The 19,942-nt window shown below is 63.6% G+C and overlaps 1 protein-coding gene across 1 annotated transcript; it reads left to right on the forward strand.

Moving 5' to 3' along the window:
* The first annotated feature begins 1,291 nt into the window (after positions 1-1,291).
* Positions 1,292-18,431, forward strand: LMNA (lamin A/C). The gene is made up of 12 exons (XM_027610820.2): positions 1,292-2,079; positions 12,039-12,195; positions 13,457-13,582; positions 13,826-13,996; positions 14,103-14,228; positions 14,696-14,916; positions 15,014-15,239; positions 15,514-15,621; positions 15,733-15,852; positions 16,223-16,312; positions 16,984-17,253; positions 17,504-18,431. The coding sequence occupies exons 1-12, from the start codon at positions 1,724-1,726 to the stop codon at positions 17,528-17,530; spliced, it is 1,998 nt and encodes a 665-aa protein (XP_027466621.1). The 5' UTR covers positions 1,292-1,723; the 3' UTR covers positions 17,531-18,431.
* Positions 18,432-19,942: the final 1,511 nt, after the last annotated feature.

Below are 19,942 nucleotides of genomic sequence, written 5' to 3' on the forward strand. Positions count from 1 at the left end.
CCTACTCCACTCCAACCCCTGTGTACTCTGAGGCCTGGCTCCAGAACCCAGGAAAGAGGGTCAGTCCAGCTCTGCTTCCCTTTCGTGTTACAGAAACCCTAATATCCTGGACCTGTAGGCGTTAGCAACATAATTGAGTTTTCTGGGTTCTTCACCAGAGAAGAAGCCATGGGAGGCACAGGGGCAGGCCATGACCTCACGTGGGTTCTGGAACCTCGGCCTGCACTCTCTTAGAGAGGATGAGGTGGCCGGTGGGACCAGGGCCAGGGTTAGGGGAGGGGAGTAGAAGGCTGATCAGAGGAGTCCTCTGTGAGGCCTGAGGATGGAGGCTCCAGAGCCTGGGGTGGGGACGCCTGGGGACCTGGGTGATCCGGTGGCAAAGCAGACCTGGCCACGGAGGTATGTAGGGATAAGTGCAGCCAGAAGGATTGTGGGGTCTTTGCTGTCCTAGCCCCCCAGTGCTGCCTCTCTGGTTGAAACCAGGACAGAGACCCCCCACTGGCTGTCCAGCCCCTGCCCTGCTCCCCCTTTCAGGCCCCTCTGGGAACCACAAGAATCTGGGACCTGGTGTCCTGGCAACGTGATGAATGCACGCACAGCTCTGGTATCTGTTTCAAATTATCCATTAAAATAAGTACAGTCTTGGAGTTGGCGGGGTGCGGTAGAAGGAGTAGAAAGGGACTGAAGGGGGAAGAACCTAGGCAGCCTCTTTGTCCAGTTGCTTGGGTCCAAAGGAAGGGGGCAGGGGATGGGCGCCAGTGCCGAGGTTCTACTCTTGGTTTTCTGGGGGGGTCTGTAGCCTGGTGCTGGGGTCCCAAGACCCAATGCTTGGTTTCGAAGGGCAAAGTTGGGGCAGAAGATAGGAAAAGAGGGACCCCAAACTTCTGGTCCTTGCCCCAAATTTGAGGGTTAAAGGAACTCAGGATCCAGAATTTCCCTGCAGCAGGGCTCCCCAGGGAGCCCAGGCATTCCTTCCCAACCCCACCCTGGCACACTGAGATGCTGCTTTGAATGGGCTGCCCACATGTGGAGGGGGGTAGGGGTGACTCACTATTACTATGGGGAGGAGAGGGGGAGCCAACGGTGGAAGAAGAGTGAGTCACCCTGATGGGCACCAGCCTCCGTCCTCCCCCCACCTTTCCTGGATCTGCCTGCCTGCCTGGCGCCCTCCCCGGCCCCTACAGCCGCTTTCCCTCTTCCTCCTGCCCTTTGCCCACCCACTCTCGGCCTTTGGCTCGGCCTTCTTCTACCCGGGAAGGCCGGAGCCGGTGGGGGCGAGCTTGCAGCTGGGAGCCCTCGAGCAGGCAGAACCAGGACGGGAGAAGCCCCAGGCCGAGCGCCGGGCGGGTGCGCGGGACAGGGTGGAGCCCCACTCCGCCGCCGCTCCGCGGTCCTCGCCCCTCCTCGCCTCCCCCTCACCTCCCGCGGCGGGTGTGCCGCGGCCCCTTTAAGAGCGGCGGCCCCTCCTCCCACTCCCTAGACCTATTAGAGCCTCTGCCCGGCGTCGGTGACTCAGAGTGTCCGCGGGAGCGCCGCAGTCCCAGCAGCGCACCCAGATCCCGAGGTCCGACAGCGCCCGGCCCAGACCCCGCGCCTGGCAGGAGCCCGCCGAGAGCCAGCCGGCCCGCGCGCTCCGACCCCGAGCAGTCTCTGTCCTTCCGCCCGAGCCCCGCGCCCTTCCCGGGACCTCTGCCCCGCGGGCAGCGTTGCCACCCTGCCGGCCATGGAGACCCCGTCCCAGCGGCGCGCCACCCGCAGCGGGGCGCAGGCCAGCTCCACCCCGCTGTCGCCCACCCGCATCACCCGGTTGCAGGAGAAGGAGGACCTGCAGGAGCTCAATGACCGCTTGGCGGTCTACATCGACCGTGTGCGCTCGCTGGAGACGGAGAACGCAGGGCTGCGCCTTCGCATCACCGAGTCCGAGGAGGTGGTCAGCCGCGAGGTGTCCGGTATCAAGGCCGCCTACGAGGCCGAGCTTGGGGATGCCCGCAAGACCCTCGACTCGGTGGCCAAGGAGCGCGCCCGCCTGCAGCTGGAGCTGAGCAAAGTGCGCGAGGAGTTCAAGGAGCTCAAAGCGCGGTGAGTGCGCCCAGGTGGCGGCGCGCGGGGCGGGAGCGGAGGGGGTGAGCGGACCGTCGCCACAGTCCGACTCCAGCGGCCGGCCGGCCGATCACTTGGCCTTATAGTCCCCTCCCTCCGCGGAACTGCCCCAGCGGGTGACTGGCAGTGCCAAGGGAAATTGTCAAGACAGGACGGAGAACGGAGGGGTCTCTGGCAGAGGGTGGCCTGTATAGGGAATGGTGGGGGCATCAGGGCCGAGTAAGGGCTGCTGGCAGGCCCCCACTCTGGGTGGGGGTTACCGGCCATTTGGAGCTAGGGTCAGGGGCTTGGGCGAAGAACAGCTGGCGCTGCCGGGTCTGAGAAATCTGGACACTCAGGACACATTGGAGTGTGGGTGAAAGGGTCCTGTTAGAACTTTCTTGGCTGGCTTGGAACTGTGCCAACTTTGCCCAGCCTGTGTCTGGACACATGATGCCTATTAAGACAGAGCACCCATGCTGGCAGATGTCCAGTGGTGCTGGAGAGAGGTTAGCCAGGCAGGGACATGGAGGTGACCCCCCTCGGCACAACTCTTCCCAGGGTTTGAGGAGTTGGGAAGCTCTCCTCCACTCCCTGGATGTCTGGGACCGTCCCTGGGCTCTGACAGGCCCTCCAGGAGCACCGCTCCCCCGCAGCTCCCACAGCCCTTGGCCTGCTTGGCCCAGGAATGCAGGAGAGGGAGGGAGACAGAGGGCAGAGTCTCCGGCTCAGGAAGTTGTGTGTATGCCCAGGTCTGGTGCAACCCCCCTGGGCCCTCTGCCTGGTGTCTTGGCCCTTGGGGGCTCTGCTCCTCCCTGCCTCTCTGCTTGGGGTGAGCCCCTTTCCTTCCGAGCAGTCTTTGCTGTACCCCATCCACTTGGCCCCTGGCGGGTTTTGATCCTTGCCTTATGAAACTGCTGGAATACAGCGACACTTTTGAACTGCAGCCGTTCGGCGCTTCAAGCCCCTCCTACCTCACCCATCCCTGCCCCGCCCGACCCCACCCTACTTGACTCCACCCTCTTTTCTCAAAAGGCCTTTGGAGCCTGGAAGTTTAGGCCATCTTTTCCTAGCCTCCGAGAATTTGCTTTCCTCCTCCCCGTTCCCCTTTTCTCTATGAACACCCAAGCCAAGGAGCACTGAAGGTGCTTGAGACCCCTGGGGTGGGGGGCCCCATGGCTTGACTTCCCCTCTTTCCCTGCCTTTCAGTCCTCTTCTCCAAACCCTTGCTCTCCTCGGAGCCGGTCTGTATCCAGTGCTCTTTCTGCCCTTCACCGGTCAGGACCCTGGCCTAGTGGGCGTGGTGGGTCCATCCCTTCCTGAAGAGTAGGTGGAAACTGGGCACACAGGTTGACTTTTGGGGGGGTACTTTTGACAGAGATCACTCCTGTCTTTTGCAGTAGTGATATGAACAACTGAGCTAGCAGGACAGACAGGAGGCAAGCTGGGGGGAGGGGCGGTGCCCAGAGAATTAGTGTGCTAAATTAGTCCACCGTCGCCCATTCCTGTGAAGGGCCTTCTCAGCAGGTCTTTCTGTGGGCAGGACATTGATCGGGAGACAGGATAAGTAGAGTCAGCCGTCCCTTGCTAACCCAGCCACGCCAGGCTGTCTCCTTGGCCTCTCGGTGCAGCTGTCCAGGCCTGGGACGGCAGGCGGGTGTGTGCGCACGTGGGGCAGGGGCGGGGGTGGTGTGTGCACTGGTTATATTTAGCCATCTGCCTTTCTTCTCCCCCTCTGATCCTGGCTGGGGAGGCTGGGCTTCCGGAAGAGGGGGGTGGGTTTGCACACCTGGATCTCGGGCTGCTGGGAGGCAGGGTGGAGACGGAGGGGGCTCCGACTGGGGTGTCTGTCCCCTTCTCTGTCCCCAGTGGGAGGAGCCGAGATTGGTTGCTTCTTTTTGTGTCTGCTGTGCCCAGGACAAGGCAGAGAAGAGTAGAATGAAGAATTTGGGAGAGGAAGAAAGGCATTGTCCTAACTCCTCCCACTGAAGCCTAGAGAGAAGGTGTTGTCTGATTTAATGTTTAATTAGAGCTCAGAGTTCAGGGCCAGGCGTCTGGTTGGGATGCAGAGCCGTCTGTAAGATCCCCTGGCAATCCCTGGCCCAGCCTGGTACCTTGACCACACCCAGGGCTTTAGGGCGCCCTCTCGTTGGGCTGGGTTATAGGCTCCGAGCAGAAACAAACCCCCCAGTACCTATACACACATTCTGTCTGTTCTGGTGTCTAAAGTATTTGGACACCTAAGTGTGGCAAGAATGGGTAGCTGAAAACACCAGGGAAGGCCCCCCTGGGGTCCAGGCTTAGAGCTGGGCCCCATCCCAGGCATGACAGCTGGGTAGATGACTCAGATGCTGCCCCCCTCCCTTCCACCCTGGTGGCTTTACAAGAGACAGTGGGACACAGGGTGGAGACAGCAGATGTCTTAAAGGGAGGGATGGGGGCCTGAATGCCTGCATCTTCTCCCTGTGCTCCCCACTGCATCCTGGGAGCCCTTCCTGCCTTCTTCCTTGGGACCTCTGCTGGTGGTCTGGAGCCAGGGCCCCGATGGGCAGAGTGCAACAGGTGGTTGGTTCCAGAGCTGAATCCAGTTATGGGGCTGCAGCTCGGGGCTGAGGTCTGCGCCTGCCCACGTGGCAATGGTGGAGGAAGGCTGAGTCAGAAGTGGGGAGATCCTGGGCCCACAAAGCAGAAGCTCCTCTTCCCCCCGGACGAGGCTGGGTGCTTGACAACTTCCTGTATTGTCTGCCTTAGGGGGGCAGTGGGGCAGGGCAGGGAAGTGGAGGCCCAGGCTCATCCTAGCGCTCATTGGGCCAGAGAGGTGCAGAGGTTTGTCCTGTGTCACACAGCAAGAGGGTGATGGGTCCGGACTTGAGCACAGGCCTTCTGACTTCCAGATGAGTGCCTGTACCACGAAGCCTGACTTCTCTGGCTTAGAGGACAGGTGGGAGGGTCCTGGGGGGGGCGCGGGGTGGCCAGGGCTCACTCCTGCTGTCTGGAGGATCCGCTCTGAGACCAGCGGGACCTGCCAGGGTCTGCTACTACCCAGCCTTAGCTCTACCCTGTCCCTGGAAAGACCCATGACCCTGCCAGGCCGTGGATCCTAAGACAGAGCTCTGGAAGGCTGGGGATTCCTCTCTTGGGACTGTCTTGGGACTTGTCCTCGAAAGTGTCTACCTGGACCCAAAGGAGGCTGTGCCCTTTGGCAGAGACCTAGGGAACAGGGATGGAGGCCTTTGAGGAAACCTGGGCCCCTGTCCCTCACCTGAGGGAGCCCCTGGTGCTATCTCTCACTGCCACCCCCACCCTGAAGTCGACGTTCTGATTCGAAGGCAGCAAAGGGGGGCACTACTTGAGGAGCCCAAGAGAAACAAAAGAGACAGTAATTCCTGCTCGGCCTCCCAACTGCCTTCCTGTGACCAGTGCCCCTGGCTGGTACCCTCCCGGCCTCCATTCTGAGCCTTACTCTTGCAGAAGACATGCCCCTCGTCCCCAGTCCTACCCCCACCCTGGCCCCCCACCCCCGGGATTCAGTAGTTCAGTGTCAGGGCTGAAGCCAGGGACAGCTGGGGGAGCAACTGGTTGGCGACGCCGTCGCCTCCCAGCTGTGCCTCTGCCCACCCCCCCCCCAGCCTTCCTCCCCCAGCCCCCCAGGTCCGGCTCAGAGGCCTAGACCTAGGGCAGTGGGCCCCATTCCCGCCTCCCGGAGCCCCAGTGTACTGAAAGTGACTCAGGCCAAGCTCTGGTGTTCTTGGGAATGTCTGGAGAACGGCAGCAGGGTCTCCCTTAATGAGGTCGCCCACCAGCAAAATGACAGGTAGTATGAGGTAGTAGAAACAGTCCTGGGCTTCGGTGTCCTTAGTCCTGGGCTTGGTCCTGCTGCAACACTGCTGTGTGACCTTGAGCCGGTTGCCTTCCCTCTCTGGATTTCCCCAGCTATGAAATAAAGGGGTTAGAGCAGAAGGTCCCTAGAGATCCCTCAGGTTCCAAAGTAGCACAGTGACCCACAAAGTGAGAAAATAGTCCTCTAAAGTACCAAGCTATAAATGTTAAACTCAAATCCACTTAATGTGAATATAATTAATAGCTACTGCTATTCTCAATAGAAATGTTTCCCACAAGCCGTGGAATGAAAAGTACAGGCACGCTTCCTGATTTCTCACAGAAAGTTTGTGCGAGCAGTTAATGATGTTCCTGGTATATGCTTTGTTTTTATTGCTAGTAAGAAGGGACACTTGGTCGTCCCGCGTCTCCTTCCAGGACAGTGGAAGGGGCCGTGTTATACAGGACGGGCTGAGTGCCACGGGCCCATGTTGGGGTGGCAGGGACGCCCTCCCTGGGAAGAGCCACGCCATTACCTCAGAGCCGGCCAGCCAGCGGGAGGTGCGGCTGACCTTGGGCTGCCTACCCACTTCCCTTCCTGCACCCGCTCCGGCTCCCCCAACCTGAGGTTGGGCTGTGAGGAGGTCCTGGAAGGGGACAGAGTTTGGGAAGGAGGGGGCAGGGCAGGGGTGCTCCCTGTCCCTTTGTGGGAGAGGAAGCCAGGATTCGTTCTGGCTGGGATCCCAGGCCGGACAGAGGAGCTGAGTCACGGTAGAGGGCAGAGTGGAGAGTGGACGGGAGACCCTGAGCTTGCTCGGTCAGAGAAGGAAAGGCTTGGGGTAGCCTTTTATCGAGAAGCACGGTGGGTGCTCCTGCCCAGTAGCAGCAAGAGGGAGGAAGGCAGAACTCGCATGGGGGACAGAACCCACGTGTCCCTTTAGGACTGGATCAGAGGAGCTAGAGACCCTCATAGCAAGGGGCCCGTTTTCCAGGCATTGGAAGGATGGGGATTTCCAAGGCCCCCCCTTCTCCTGAAGCTCTAAGCTGACACCTCTGCCCCGAGAGAAAGTCCCACCTTCCTCTGCTGGAGCTGGAATGCAGTGGGACCAGAACTCCTAGGTCCTCCCACTTCCTTTACTGATCTTGGGGTGTGGCTTCCACCCCCTCTTGCTGTCATTGGGTTAATAAGCATAAGCCACCAGATGGAGAGTTAATGCATCCTAAAGAAGGAACTTCTGAGTCCGCTTCTTGTGGGGATCCCCTAAATGCCCCTCCCTTTGGCTGGTGGCCTCCCTCCCTCTCGCCCCAGGACATTCGACCTCTTCCCAGGCTACCCCCTCCATGTCCCTACTTCTTTTGGTCTGTCGCCAGGCCTCAGCCCTGCATTGCCATGACAACGCAGGAGTGACTTCCAGAGAGATAGGCCGAGAAGAAGGAAAGTGGAGTTGGCAGGGACCTTGAGAGAGCAGTTGGTCAGGAAGCCGGCTGCCTGCTGTGCAGCACCCCAGGGCCCAGCCTCTGGCCGCCGGCTCCTCCTGCCTCGGTACAATGCCACGTTGATACACCCAGCAGCTGTGACTCAGGCCTGGCCCCCTGCCAGCCCCAGCGCCTCTGCTGGAGTTGCGTCTGAACATGTCCACAGGCCTCCCGGCCCTCTTCTCTGCCTCTACCCACCACCCCCCTCCCCGGCCTAGAGTCACCACCTGGCTTTGTCTGTGGGGGGGGACAGGCGGAGCCCCGCGGCTCTGGACGGGGATCTGAGGGCCTTGGACCCCAGACAGGAGCAGCGGTGTCACACCCAAGAGAGGCACGTGGAAGCAGAGCTGTGCCCGTGCCCGTGTGGGGAGGTCGGGCTGGGGTCCGCCCTGAGGGGCCCGCCTGTGCTCTCCAGCTGTAGGGCACTCAGAAGGCTCCGGGGGCCGGGCGGGGCCGGGAACACCCGTCCCACCCCAGGTCTCCTCTTGAAGGGCTCTTCCTGTGAGCGCTGGTACCTTGAGGCCCACGTGTCCCGTCTTCCCACATCCTGCCCAAACCAGAAAGTGGTGGCCAACCCACAGCCCAGCCAGGCAACCAAGTAGTGGTTCCTTTTCGGGATGGGGAACGTCCAAGCCCATGGCTTCGCACGCGGTTGTGGGAGTGTGTGCATCTGGGCGGCATTACTCTGGGGAGGCTGGTGGGGGACGCACCTCCCAGGCTCGCTTCCTGGGTGCCTGAGCCCCGCCCTCTGCACACCCCCCACCCCGTGCACCCCCCCCCCAGGCTGCAGCACTGCCATTTTCGGTGCTCTATCCCTGTCTGCTGTGAGTGTCCTCAGGTGACCCCATGGGCAAGCCTTCCCTGGTCCAGGCCTTGGTTTCCCCAGCTGTGACCGTGCAGGGGTTAGCCCAGGAGGAGGCCCGGCCAGGAGCCTGGGGCCTGTGAACTGCTATAGCCCGAAGGCATTCCAGGCACAGACAGGAAAAGCCCCAAACGTAAGTGGGCAGAGTGTCAACCAGCAGGTAAAAACAGCAGAGCATGTGGGGGGGGAGGGGGCAGAGCGCCAGGGCAGGGCTGAGGCCTTGCAACCAGGGGGGCGGACTTGGATGGACAGAGGGAGGGAAGGACAGATTGCAGGGGAGGGGCTGCCGGAACAAAGGGACAGCTGGCCAGGGGAGACGCCCCTCCCTGGCAGGAAGTCAGCCTGGGGCCGGGTCTGAGTCCTGGGAGGAAAGGGAAGAGCTCCCTGCGGCCTTCGGCACCCACCCTGCCCTGCCCTGCCCTGCCACAGGGGGCGCCCTTCCCTGTGGGGCTCAGAGACCCTGCCCTCCCCTCCCCTCCTTCCTGTCCTGGGGTCGCCCAGCCATGGGGAACTCCGAGTGCCGGTGAGAGGCTCAGGGGCCGGAGGGGGCGGGAGGGAGCCCCTGCGGGGCTGGGCCAGCTCCTCGGAGCCCCTGTGGCCGTCCTCCCCTCCCCCCTCTTATTTGGAGGGTGGCCTGAGGTCTCCGTCCCCCCTGTGTCTTCCTCAGCCCCGCGGAGGAGGAAATGAGGGCCTCCCCCTCACAGCCTAGCAGGTTGCCCCTAGCAACGGGTCCCAAACAGGCCTGGGCGGCCTGGCTTCCGTATCTGGCGTGGGAGCGGGGCTGAGGAGGGTGACTCAGTGGGCGGGCCAGCACCCGGCCCCTTTGCTGCCCCCGAGGCCTGGCCCACCCACCACCTCCACTCTGCAGACCCACAGCCTCCGGCCGTACCCCGCACCCGCCTGTCCCTCCAGAGATGGGCTGTGGCAGCTGTGGGGGGAGGCAGAAACAGGATGCCCCGCCCTGCTGGCCTCAAGGGGCCCTGGGGAGCATCCTGCGCTCGGGGGACTGGACGTAGACCCTGGCGCAGGACGTGGGCAGAGTCAGGGTCTCCCCTGTGAGTGCTGGAGGACTTCCCGACCCCTGCCTGGGTATTGTCTGCCCGAGTATGAGTCACCTGCAGCCCCGGCCCCACCCCGGCTGCCCCGCCCGCCGCTCCCCACCGGCCCCAGTGGCCCTGGCCCCTGAAGGGCTGACCACCTGGCCAGGGGCAGCTTGGGGTCCCTGCTGGGTCTGGAGACCCCAGGTGGGGGCCTAGGCCTAGGCTGGCAAAGCCAGGGGAGCAGGCGGGCGAGGCGCTGGGCTCCACACCACCCCCAGCCGTCTCTCGGGGTGGGCGTGTGGCTCCCTGGCCACAGCTCCTGAGGTGACGGTGGCTTCTTCCCCAAGGCTGGGAACTCCCCAGCCTGACCGAGAGAACTGCCGGGGCCCCCCTCCCCTCGTGTGCTGGCGGTTTCCTGCTGCGGCTGCCTGGAGGGAAAGGCACATCGCCCCCTCGTTGCTTTGGAGGCCACGGTCGGGGCCGGGCTGAGGCTGCCCAGCCCTGCTGGCCACTCTGCTGCCGTTTGCCACCGGCCCCTGGACGCGACCCTCTGTGCCTCCTGTCCTCGGTGACACGGGGAGGGCGCCGGGCCGCACCATCTGCCCACGGGCGCGCTTGCTGCCTTCACGTTCTGGTTCCTGTTGTTACCAACACCACCGTCTGGGCGAGCAGCGGGTGCGAGGAGCTGGCGGAGGGCAGGCGCAGCTCCTCTGCTCTCAGCCCGGGGCCCTGAGCCCTGCGGGAAGGCCGGTTCCCCGCACGCACCCTCGGGAGCCCAGGCAGAGGAGGGCAGCACGGGGAAGGGGGTCCCCGGCAGCAGGACTGACTGTGACCCTGGCCCCGGGTCACCGCCTGCAGGCCGGCACCCAGCCCTTTACTTCGCCGTCTGTGAAAGGGGGGGGGCCTGCGCTGGTGGTCCCTCGGGCTCCTTCCCGAGCTCCCGGTCCCCAGGGTGGCGGCCGCACAGGCTGCAGGGTGGAGAGGCCTCTGCGGGGCAGGCCCTGCGCCTTGGAGCCGGCCCAGGAGCCACAGTCCGCTGGGCCGCGCGGCTTCACTTTACCAGCGCTTTCTTCTTCTTCGTTCCTCCCCCTGCAGCTGGCTCAGCTTCGAAAAAGTTCTGAAGTCATGGAAAGTTGGGGCTGTGCTCCCAGCCAGGGGCTGGGCCGGATGGCAGCCAAAACCTGAGCTGGGTTTTGACTTTATTTTTAGCTTTTCTGGCTGAGACGGAGGAGGGGAGACATCCTCTGGTGCTGGAAGGGCCTCTTTTCACGGGAGACCGCCGCTCTTGCGTCAAACGGCTTGTTCTGATGTTCTGAGGCCTGGCCACAGCTGGCCAGACGAGCGAGCCTGTGGGGGGGCGCCCCCTCCAGGTCTTGGCGTTTCCCCCCCCCCCAGCTGGGTGTCACTATGTCCCCCTCCTGGTGGGGCCCTGCGGGAGACCAGTGACTCCGTTTGACAAGTCCTGAGCTGGTGGCAGGAGAAGCCGCCTGTCTGGGCTGCTCCCTGCAGAGCTTCCTTAAGGCTCCCGCGGCCTCACGCGGAACCGCTGGGTCTCTTGGAGCAGAGGGCTTTTGTGGAGGAGAAAAATGTTGGCGGGACCACTTTTCTTCCTTCCAGGACAGAAATCCAGAATTCCACCCCTACCCCCACCCCCCGCCCACATTTGGTTTTCCTTTCCCCTCCTGTCGTGTGGCTCATGCTCTGCACTGAGGAGTTAGGGGGGGCAGCCGGGCCAGGCCCTGGGCTCCTTCTCCTTCCTTCCGTCCCCGGGGCTGCTGCTTTCTCTCACCAGATATTGGTGAAGAGACCATCACATCTGGAAAGTTCTTGGGTTTCCCAGAGGTTTGGAACCTCTATGTCTAGTTCACTATCTGGCAAAAACAGTCAGGGCCCAGAAAGGGAAGGAGGTGGCAGAGGCAAGCCCCGTTTATTTGGTTGTTTGGCTAAAGCTTTACCCAGTTTGAGGAGTAGGGAGGCTCCAGGTTGGAGCCCAGATGGACCTGGAGACCCAGGGGCCACATCTGGAGCCAGACGCTGAGGCTTGCTGAAGGGTAGGGCTTAGTATTCGCTCAAGCTCTGATAAGTCCCGGAGGGAGGGCGGCTGGAACCCTGTGCTGGGCCCCGATCAGGGGACCTAGACGGGGTCTGGGAATGGGATGGGTGGCTGTCCTCCTCCCTGAGTTTTAACCAGACCATCCCTGTTGTGTGTAAAAGGGGCTAGGAGAAGTGACCCATACCTTTGGGGCTCCAGCTGTGGTAGGGAGGCATGGACCCCGGGGCTGGGAGCCTGGCTGTCTGGGCCCCTGCAGGGAGGAAGGCCTGGCCCAATGGAGGGTAGGTGGAGTCAGGGAGAAGGTTAAGGCCCTGTGTGGGAAGGGGCAGGAGACAAAGGTGGCCCTGTCTCTTTGGGAAGGAATGGGAGGAGAGAGAGGGAAAAGCATTCATCTCATGGGATTGCGCTGTGCCCTTGGCCTGAGGCACGTTCCTGAGCACTGAGTCATGGGAAGGGTAGAGAAGCAGGAAGGGGGTTTTGGGGACCTTGGGGGAGGTGGGAGTCCAGCCCCAGGGGCAGGCAGAGACAAACAAGCCAAGAGCGAGGCTGCCCTCTGCTGGCACTTTGCAGGACAGGCACGCTGGGCCTTGGCAGGGCTGGCCTCTGGGAGGGGACTTCTGGCTCCCCCGGGGTGGGGGGGGGGGCGCCCTGGTTCTCCCTGGGGACACAGACTCCTGCTCCTAAGCCCACTCTTCCCTTGCTTCCTTAGCAATACCAAGAAGGAGGGCGACTTGATGGCCGCCCAGGCGCGGCTCAAGGACCTGGAAGCTCTGCTCAACTCCAAGGAGGCCGCACTGAGCACAGCACTCAGCGAGAAGCGCACGCTGGAGGGCGAGCTCCATGACCTGCGGGGCCAGGTGGCCAAGGTGAGGCCACCCTCTGGGCCAGCCGTGACCCTGCCTCCCCTCGGACAAATGCCAGCCACCCTACTCAGCCTTTCAGCCCAGTTGCTGTGTGTCCCGTCCCAGGGACGTGGCATCAGGGCCGTGCCCCTGCCGGCCCCCGGCCCCCCATGCCCACCTTATTGCAGCCCCTTCTGCTCCCGGGCATCCAGCATGGGCGCCCGGCTGGCTCGGTGGGTACGGCGTGTGACTCTTGATCTTGGGGCTGTGAGGGGGAGCCCCGCGTCAGGTGTAGAGCTTACGTTCATAAATAAAATAGCCCACAGCCACTTCCACGCAACTTTGCAAGGAATCGTGTGTGGCCAATCCCTCCTGGTTTGGCTGTGCTGTCAGAGAGCCTGAGTCGGGAGTGGAGGGCTAATCACGTACGGGACGCATGTTCTTAATGCTTGGCACATATGTGGTTGTCTCTACCTTCAAAACCCTCCACCATCCATCCTGCCTCCTGTCTTGTATCGCAGGCTTGGGACAGAATCCAGGAAAGCTGGCTTGCTCCCACCGTGCTCAGAGCAGGGTCACGACCCGCATCAGTTGCCGAGCCCCCATCGTGGGCTCTGTCCCCTCCCAGGCCCTGCTGCCGCAGATGGGAGAGGCCAGTGGGCTGACCGCAAAGCCTGGGCTGGGCCGGTCTCCTCCAGGCCCCCCGCCTCCAGTTCTGCCCTGCCCCCCAGCAGCTGGGGCTTTCGGAGACCAAAATCGAGGAAAGGTGGTCTGCCTCTCCCACGCCAGAGATCTTTCTGTGGCAGACAAGGGGGTACCTCTTCATGGTCCAGCTCCTGCCTTCCGGTGCCCCCCCTCTCCCCTCTTGCCGTCCCCCGGCCCTCCCTGCCGGCTCTGGCAGTACTGATCCTCCTGAGGACCCTGCAGGGCACAGTGTGCCTTCACACCCCCAGGCTTTGCACAGGCTCTTCTTCCCCGCCCCGAGGTCACCGCAGTGCCCCCCACCCCCAGGCACACTTTGGTTTCTTGCCTTGTGTTCCTTTGTGCTTTGGACGCACCTCCTTTAGAGCACTTGCTGTGTTGTGCAGAGAGGGATGCAGTGCCCGCCCAGAGCGGTTTCTGTGTGCGACGAGACACTGTGACTTCGGTGCCGGCCGAGGCTCTCTGTCCCCCGCACCGGTCTCTGTACACATGAAGGGCTGTGCTGGACACGGACACTCTCAGCTTCCTTGCAGCTCTGATGTTCTGTGGCCCCTCTCCCTGACCTCGGCCCCCTTTCTCTCAGCTCGAGGCAGCCCTGGGTGAGGCCAAGAAGCAGCTCCAGGATGAGATGCTGCGGCGGGTGGACGCCGAGAACAGGCTGCAGACCCTGAAGGAGGAGCTGGACTTCCAGAAGAACATCTACAGCGAGGTGGGGACGGGGCTCCGCGGGCCAGAGGAGCGGGCTGGGGCTCAGCTGGGTGCAGGCCTTGCCTGCCTGACTGCCTTGTATTAGTGGATGGGGAGTGTGGGGGGGGTAGGTCTAGCACCCAGCCCCCAGGTTAAAGGAGGATGACAGTGGCTTAGCTCAGGCGTAGGCTTGGGCAGGGAGCTTGGCCCTCTGGGCCTCATGCTCCAAGGACTAGTTCTGATCTTGGCTCTGTGCCCCTCCCAGGAGCTGCGTGAGACCAAGCGCCGGCATGAGACGCGGCTGGTGGAGATTGACAATGGGAAGCAGCGTGAGTTTGAGAGCCGGCTGGCGGACGCCCTGCAGGAGCTGCGGGCCCAGCATGAGGACCAGGTGGAACAGTACAAGAAGGAGCTGGAGAAGACCTACTCTGCCAAGGTGCCTGCCCCTCATCCCATCCCCCGCGCCCAGGCCCCTACCACCTCTGCCCACCTGGGGGAGCAGGGGAGCTCTGGGTGCCCTAACCCCGTGTTCTCCCCCAAAGCTGGACAACGCCAGGCAGTCAGCTGAGAGGAACAGCAACCTGGTGGGGGCTGCGCACGAAGAGCTGCAACAGTCCCGCATCCGCATCGACAGCCTCTCGGCCCAGCTCAGCCAGCTGCAGAAGCAGGTGCTGCACCACCCCCACCCCACCCCACCCCACCCCCACTCTGGGCCAGGGGCCAGGGGCCAGGGGCCAGGCAGGATGTAGGGGAGGGCCCAAGGAGGGGAGGAGACGGGTGAGGGACAGAATGTGCCCCCAGGACCACGGACTGAGCGGGGAGCCTACGATTCAGAGTCCAGGGACCTGATCTGGCCGGCATGACCCTCGCTCCTCAGAGCCTTGGTGTTCCCGTTTGAAAATGGAGGCCCTCCTGACCCTCCGCAAGGCTCGATGTTCTGGCCAGCTGCGCGTTTGTGGCCGAGGGAGCAGGCAGAGATGTTGGTTAGATACGGGGGAGGCTTCTGGGCCGCCAGCTGTGCCCTGGGAGAGCCCCAGCAGGCTCTGGTGCAGCGGAGAGCCGGGGAAGGGCCGCGGGGCAGGGGCCCTGGAGCTGCATCCCGGCCCTGGGAGCTCACCTGGCCCTGGCTCACCAGCTGGCGGCCAAGGAGGCGAAGCTGCGGGACCTGGAGGACTCACTGGCCCGCGAACGCGACACCAGCCGGCGGCTGCTGGCCGAGAAGGAGCGGGAGATGGCGGAGATGCGGGCGAGGATGCAGCAGCAGCTGGACGAGTACCAGGAGCTGCTGGACATCAAGCTGGCCCTGGACATGGAGATCCACGCCTACCGCAAGCTCCTGGAGGGCGAGGAGGAGAGGTGGGGCGGGGAGGGGCCGGGTGGGGGCGAGGGGCTGCCCGCGCCGCCCCTGGCCCGCTGCCTGCCTTGACCAGGCCCCTCTGTGTCCCCTCGCCAGGCTGCGCCTGTCCCCCAGCCCCACCTCGCAGCGCGGCCGAGGCCGCACCTCCTCCCACTCCTCCCAGACACAGGGGACGGGCGGCATCACCAAGAAGCGCAAGCTGGATGCCGCCGAGGCCCGCAGCAGCAGCTTCTCGCAGCACGCCCGCACCAGCGGCCGCGTGGCCGTGGAGGAGGTGGATGAGGAGGGCAAGTTCGTGCGGCTGCGCAACAAGTCCAGCGAGGTGGGCGCCTGGGCTGGGGCCGGGGCTACGGCCGGGCAGGGAGCGAGCCCAGCAGGAAGGGGTGGCACCGGGACAGAGGGCTGCCCCTCCGAGAGGCCGACTGCGGCCGGGTGGCCCTCCACTGGCCACCAGACCCCAGCGTGCCCGGTGCCGCCTCGGTGTCCACAGAACTCAGCTGTTCTCCCTGAGGGGCCCTGCCCAGCCCCGCGAGCGACATGGACCCGGGAGCCTGAACGAGCCTCCCCCACCTTCTCCTTCCCTTCCTTCCTGGCAGGACCAGTCCATGGGCAATTGGCAGATCAAGCGCCAGAATGGAGATGACCCCTTGCTGACCTACCGCTTCCCACCGAAGTTCACCCTGAAGGCTGGGCAGGTGGTGACGGTGAGTGGCAGGTCCCCAGAGGGGACTCTGGGGCGGCCTTGGGCGGGGAGGGGGTTGGCCTGAGGGTGGGCACGCTGAACTGAGCACCCTCCTTGAACCCTGCCTCCCCAGATCTGGGCTGCAGGCGCCGGGGCCACCCATAGCCCCCCCACCGACCTGGTGTGGAAGGCACAGAACACTTGGGGCTGTGGGAACAGCCTGCGCACGGCTCTCATCAACTCCACTGGGGAAGTGAGTACGCTGCGGGCTGGCCTCTGGCTGGCCAGGGCTCCCCCAGGGGACCGGGTCATGGCCATTCTGTCCTGACTCCCTCCAGTGCAGCCCTGGGCCCCAGACTCTCCACCCGGTGGTCAGACCCGGAGATGCCCCCTGCCCCCAGCCACAGGAGGAGGGGAGAGAGACAGCGGGGATTGTTAAGGGCAGATGTACGCTCCTGCCCAGGGAGCCTGACGGCGGCCCGTCGGGGAAGGGGAAGGAAAGCTCGTCCGCCCCAGCGCTGCGGACCGCAGGCCACAGGGGGTCACTGTGCGTGGAGCTGCCCCCTGCCCCTGCCCCGCGTCTGCCCCCCTGACTCCTGGGCCCGGTCCCCTGTCCTCGGCAGGAGGTGGCCATGCGCAAGCTGGTGCGCTCCGTGACGGTGGTTGAGGACGATGAGGATGACGATGGAGACGAGCTGCTCCATCACCACCATGTGAGTGGCAGCCGCCGCTGAGGCCGAGCCCACACTCGGGCAGCCAGCCAGGCCTCCCCTTGCCAGAAATCTTTTCATTAAAGAATGTTTTGGAACTTCACGCGCTGCCCTGGCTTTTCTTCTCTCCTCCCTGCACCTTGAACAGGGAGCCCAGGTGTCTGGGTGCTCTCGGCTGGTCAGGACGGGAGTGGGGACTTCCGATGCCGTGAGGCATTCCCGTGGGAGCGGCGGACAGGGTCTGGATTTGTCTCCCAGGAAGGGGACGGGAGGACAGATGTGGGGCGCCCGGCCCTGCCTCTCTCCCCCCACTCCCGTCGCACGCATTTCCTTTCTCTTCCCGCTCCTGTTGCATGCACGGCTCCCGTTCTCCCCTTGTTTCCTGCGAGAATGTTCTCTTCACACCTCCCGGCCCCACTTCTTTTGCACGCCTGCTGCCCTACAAGCTTGCTCGCTCTCCTCTCCCTCTTCAGCTTCCAGTGGCTGGGACCCAGTCCCGCCACAGCTCCAGTTCCCGGTCCCAAGTCTTCCTGACCCTCTGCCCTCCTCCCAGCCGGGGCCCTGCCTCCGGGCCCGCGGAGCACAGAACCCGCCTTCCCGCCTGGTGGCGGCGCGTGCAGGAGCGCGCAGTCCCAGACTCGCCGTGTCGGCCTGAGCCTTGTCTTCCTCCTCAGGGCTCCCACTGCAGCAGCTCGGGGGACCCCGCTGAGTACAACCTGCGCTCGCGCACCGTGCTGTGCGGGACGTGCGGGCAGCCCGCGGACAAGGCTTCCGCCAGCGGCCCGGGAGCCCAGGTGGGCGGATCCATCTCCTCTGGCTCATCGGCCTCCAGTGTCACAGTCACCCGCAGCTACCGCAGTGTGGGGGGCAGTGGGGGTGGCAGCTTCGGGGACAGCCTGGTCACCCGCTCCTACCTCCTGGGCAACTCCAGCCCCCGCACCCAGGTGAGTGGTCCCTTTGCCTCCACACCCAGGGTTAGGATGAGGGGGCCCCCGTGGCGGGGAGGCCTTCTCTTCCGCAGCCCGGGGGAGCGGGAGCCTCCTCCCCAGCCCGACATCCTAGACAGTCGGCTCCTGCATCCTGCCCCTCCTGTCTGAGCCCCAGACTGGAGGGCAGGGGCAGGGCTGGGGGTGAGGGGAGGGCCACGGGCCTGTGCTGCCGCTCACACCCCTCCCTCCCTCCTCTCTCTCTCAGAGCCCCCAGAACTGCAGCATCATGTAACCTGGGACCTGCCGGGGCCGGCTGAGGCTGGAGGCCTCCTGCTTCCTCCTCCCCTCACGCCCACCCCCACCCTGCACCTCGCGGGAGGGGACTTGAAGCCAAAGAAAATACCCCTTTGGTTTTTTTTCTTCTATGTTTTTGTTTTTTTTTTTTCTAAGAGAAGTTATTTTCTACAGTGGTTTTATACTGAAGGAAAAACACAAGCCAAAAAAAAAAAAAAAAAAAAGCCCTTCTATGTCCATCTCCCCGTGCTTTCCCCTGCCTCCAGGAAACTCCAAATCTGCCTTAAAACCAAAGAGGGCTTCTTCCAGAAGCCAAGGGAAAGGGATGCTTTTACGGAGCCTAGTTTCTGCTTCTCTGCCCCGCCTGCTGCCCCCACCCCGGGGACCCGTGAACATGGTGCCGGAGAGGCAGGTTGTGGAGTCTTCTCCGCCAGCCTCCGAGGGAGGGAGGTTGAGCCAGGCCCCTGGCCGCCCCCATCCGTCCCCTACACCTGGCTGAGGCTCCGCTGCCTGCCCCGCCCCCAGCCCCCACCCCCGCCCCGGCCCCGGGGTGACTCCGATGCCCGCCACCAGCCACACTTGCTTTTTCTGTATTTTATTTAGACAACAGATGGGAATATGAGGTGGCAGAAGGGGGAAGAACGTTTCTCTGAGCCTCTGCCTCACCTGGAAGCTTGAGGCGTGGACTCGGTCCAGGTCAAGTGGGTGCAGGGGAGGAGGGAGAGGGAGCGTACCAGAAAGGGCGGGAGCCGGCTGTGGCCCCGTCCCAGAGGAGGAAGGTGAGAAGGGGGCGAGGGTGTGCGTCAGTGGTTTTGGCAAACACTAAAGAGCCCCTTGCCCCCCCATTCCCCATCGGCACCCCTTCTCTCCTCCCCCGATCAATACACTAGTTGTTTCTATCCCTGGCTTCTGTGGTGTCTGTCTTTGTCGATGGGCGTCACCGAGTGTCCTGAGGGGCAGACACACACACACACACGCGCGCGCACACACACACACACACACACCACACACGCGCACACACACACACCACACACGCGCACGCACACACACGCGCGCGCACACACACACGCACACGCACACACACGCACACACACGCGCACGCACACACATCACACACGCGCGCGCACACACACGCGCGCACACACACACCACACGCGCACACACACCACACACGCGCACACACACACACACACACGCGCGCGCACACACCACACACGCGCACACACCACACACGCGCACACACACGCGCACGCACACACACGCACACACACGCGCACGCACACACACACCACACACGCGCACGCACACACACGCGCGCACACACACACCACACGCGCACACACACCACACACGCGCACGCACACACACACGCACACACGCGCGCGCAGACCTCACATGGTCCCCCACATCCTCACGCTCACTGCTGCCCAGCCTCACCCCTGCTCTCGGGGAGCCGAGCTGAGGCCCCGGAGCACTTCAGGCACACAGAGGACCCTCTGGTGGCTGGCGGGGAGAGGCTTCAGGAGTAAGCCGTGCCCTCCCCCTGCAGGACTCTGTCCCCACGGAAGTCCCTCAGAGAGGCAGAGCCTGAGGGACGGCTTGGCCTTCCTGCCTCCCTTCAGCCAGCACGTACCTGACAGCCTTCTGTTGGCGGGGGCCCTGAGCATAGATAGGGATTGGGTCTGGGGGTCCTGGACAAGAACGAGCAGGGAGGAGGGTGTGCGAGCTGGACAGGGCAGCAGGACTGACTTTGCAAGCAAGCAGTTGATGTCCCTGTGCGCTCAGCTCGGGACAGCACGGGCACCAGGGAGACTCCACTCCCGTGGAAGCCGAACAAGGGAGCTGCTCTGGACAAACGGGTGTGTCAGGCAGAGCAGGAGCCTCTGGGAGGGAATGAGGAGCCTGGAGGGAGAGGGAGGCCCAAACAGGGACCGTGAGCTCTGGTAAGCAACCTTTCTCTGGCCTGTCGTAGATTCCAAAGCATCTCCGCCCTATTTCAGTGGACCCTCATGGTCTTGAGGTCCCCTTTGTCCCTGGGAACGGGGGCTCTGAGTTAGCTGCCCACGGCCACACGGCGGGCAGGTGGCCAGGATCCCAAGGCTCTGGCAGCAGCCCCTTCTCCTATGACATCACGCTCCCCTCTGAACAAAAAGCAGCGATGCTCAAGTGTAAGTGTTCCCTGGGGAAGGGGGTCCCGCTGCAGTGAACAGTCTGGGATGATGGGGACACCGACTGGAAAAAGCGGCGTGAAGAGGGGACAAGCCCTCCCGAGTCCCGCTGGAAACCCTGGTCCCCTGTGGGCTGCGGCCAGGTGCCCCTGGGAGAGAGATGCTGAGAGGGAGGGCTGTGCGCTTGAGGAAGCGGCCCCTGCCTGAGGTGAGAACCCCCTCCCCGCCGGGCCGAGGCGCCA

The sequence above is a fragment of the Zalophus californianus genome, chromosome 10, assembly GCF_009762305.2.
Source record: "Zalophus californianus isolate mZalCal1 chromosome 10, mZalCal1.pri.v2, whole genome shotgun sequence".
Lineage (NCBI taxonomy): Eukaryota > Metazoa > Chordata > Mammalia > Carnivora > Otariidae > Zalophus > Zalophus californianus.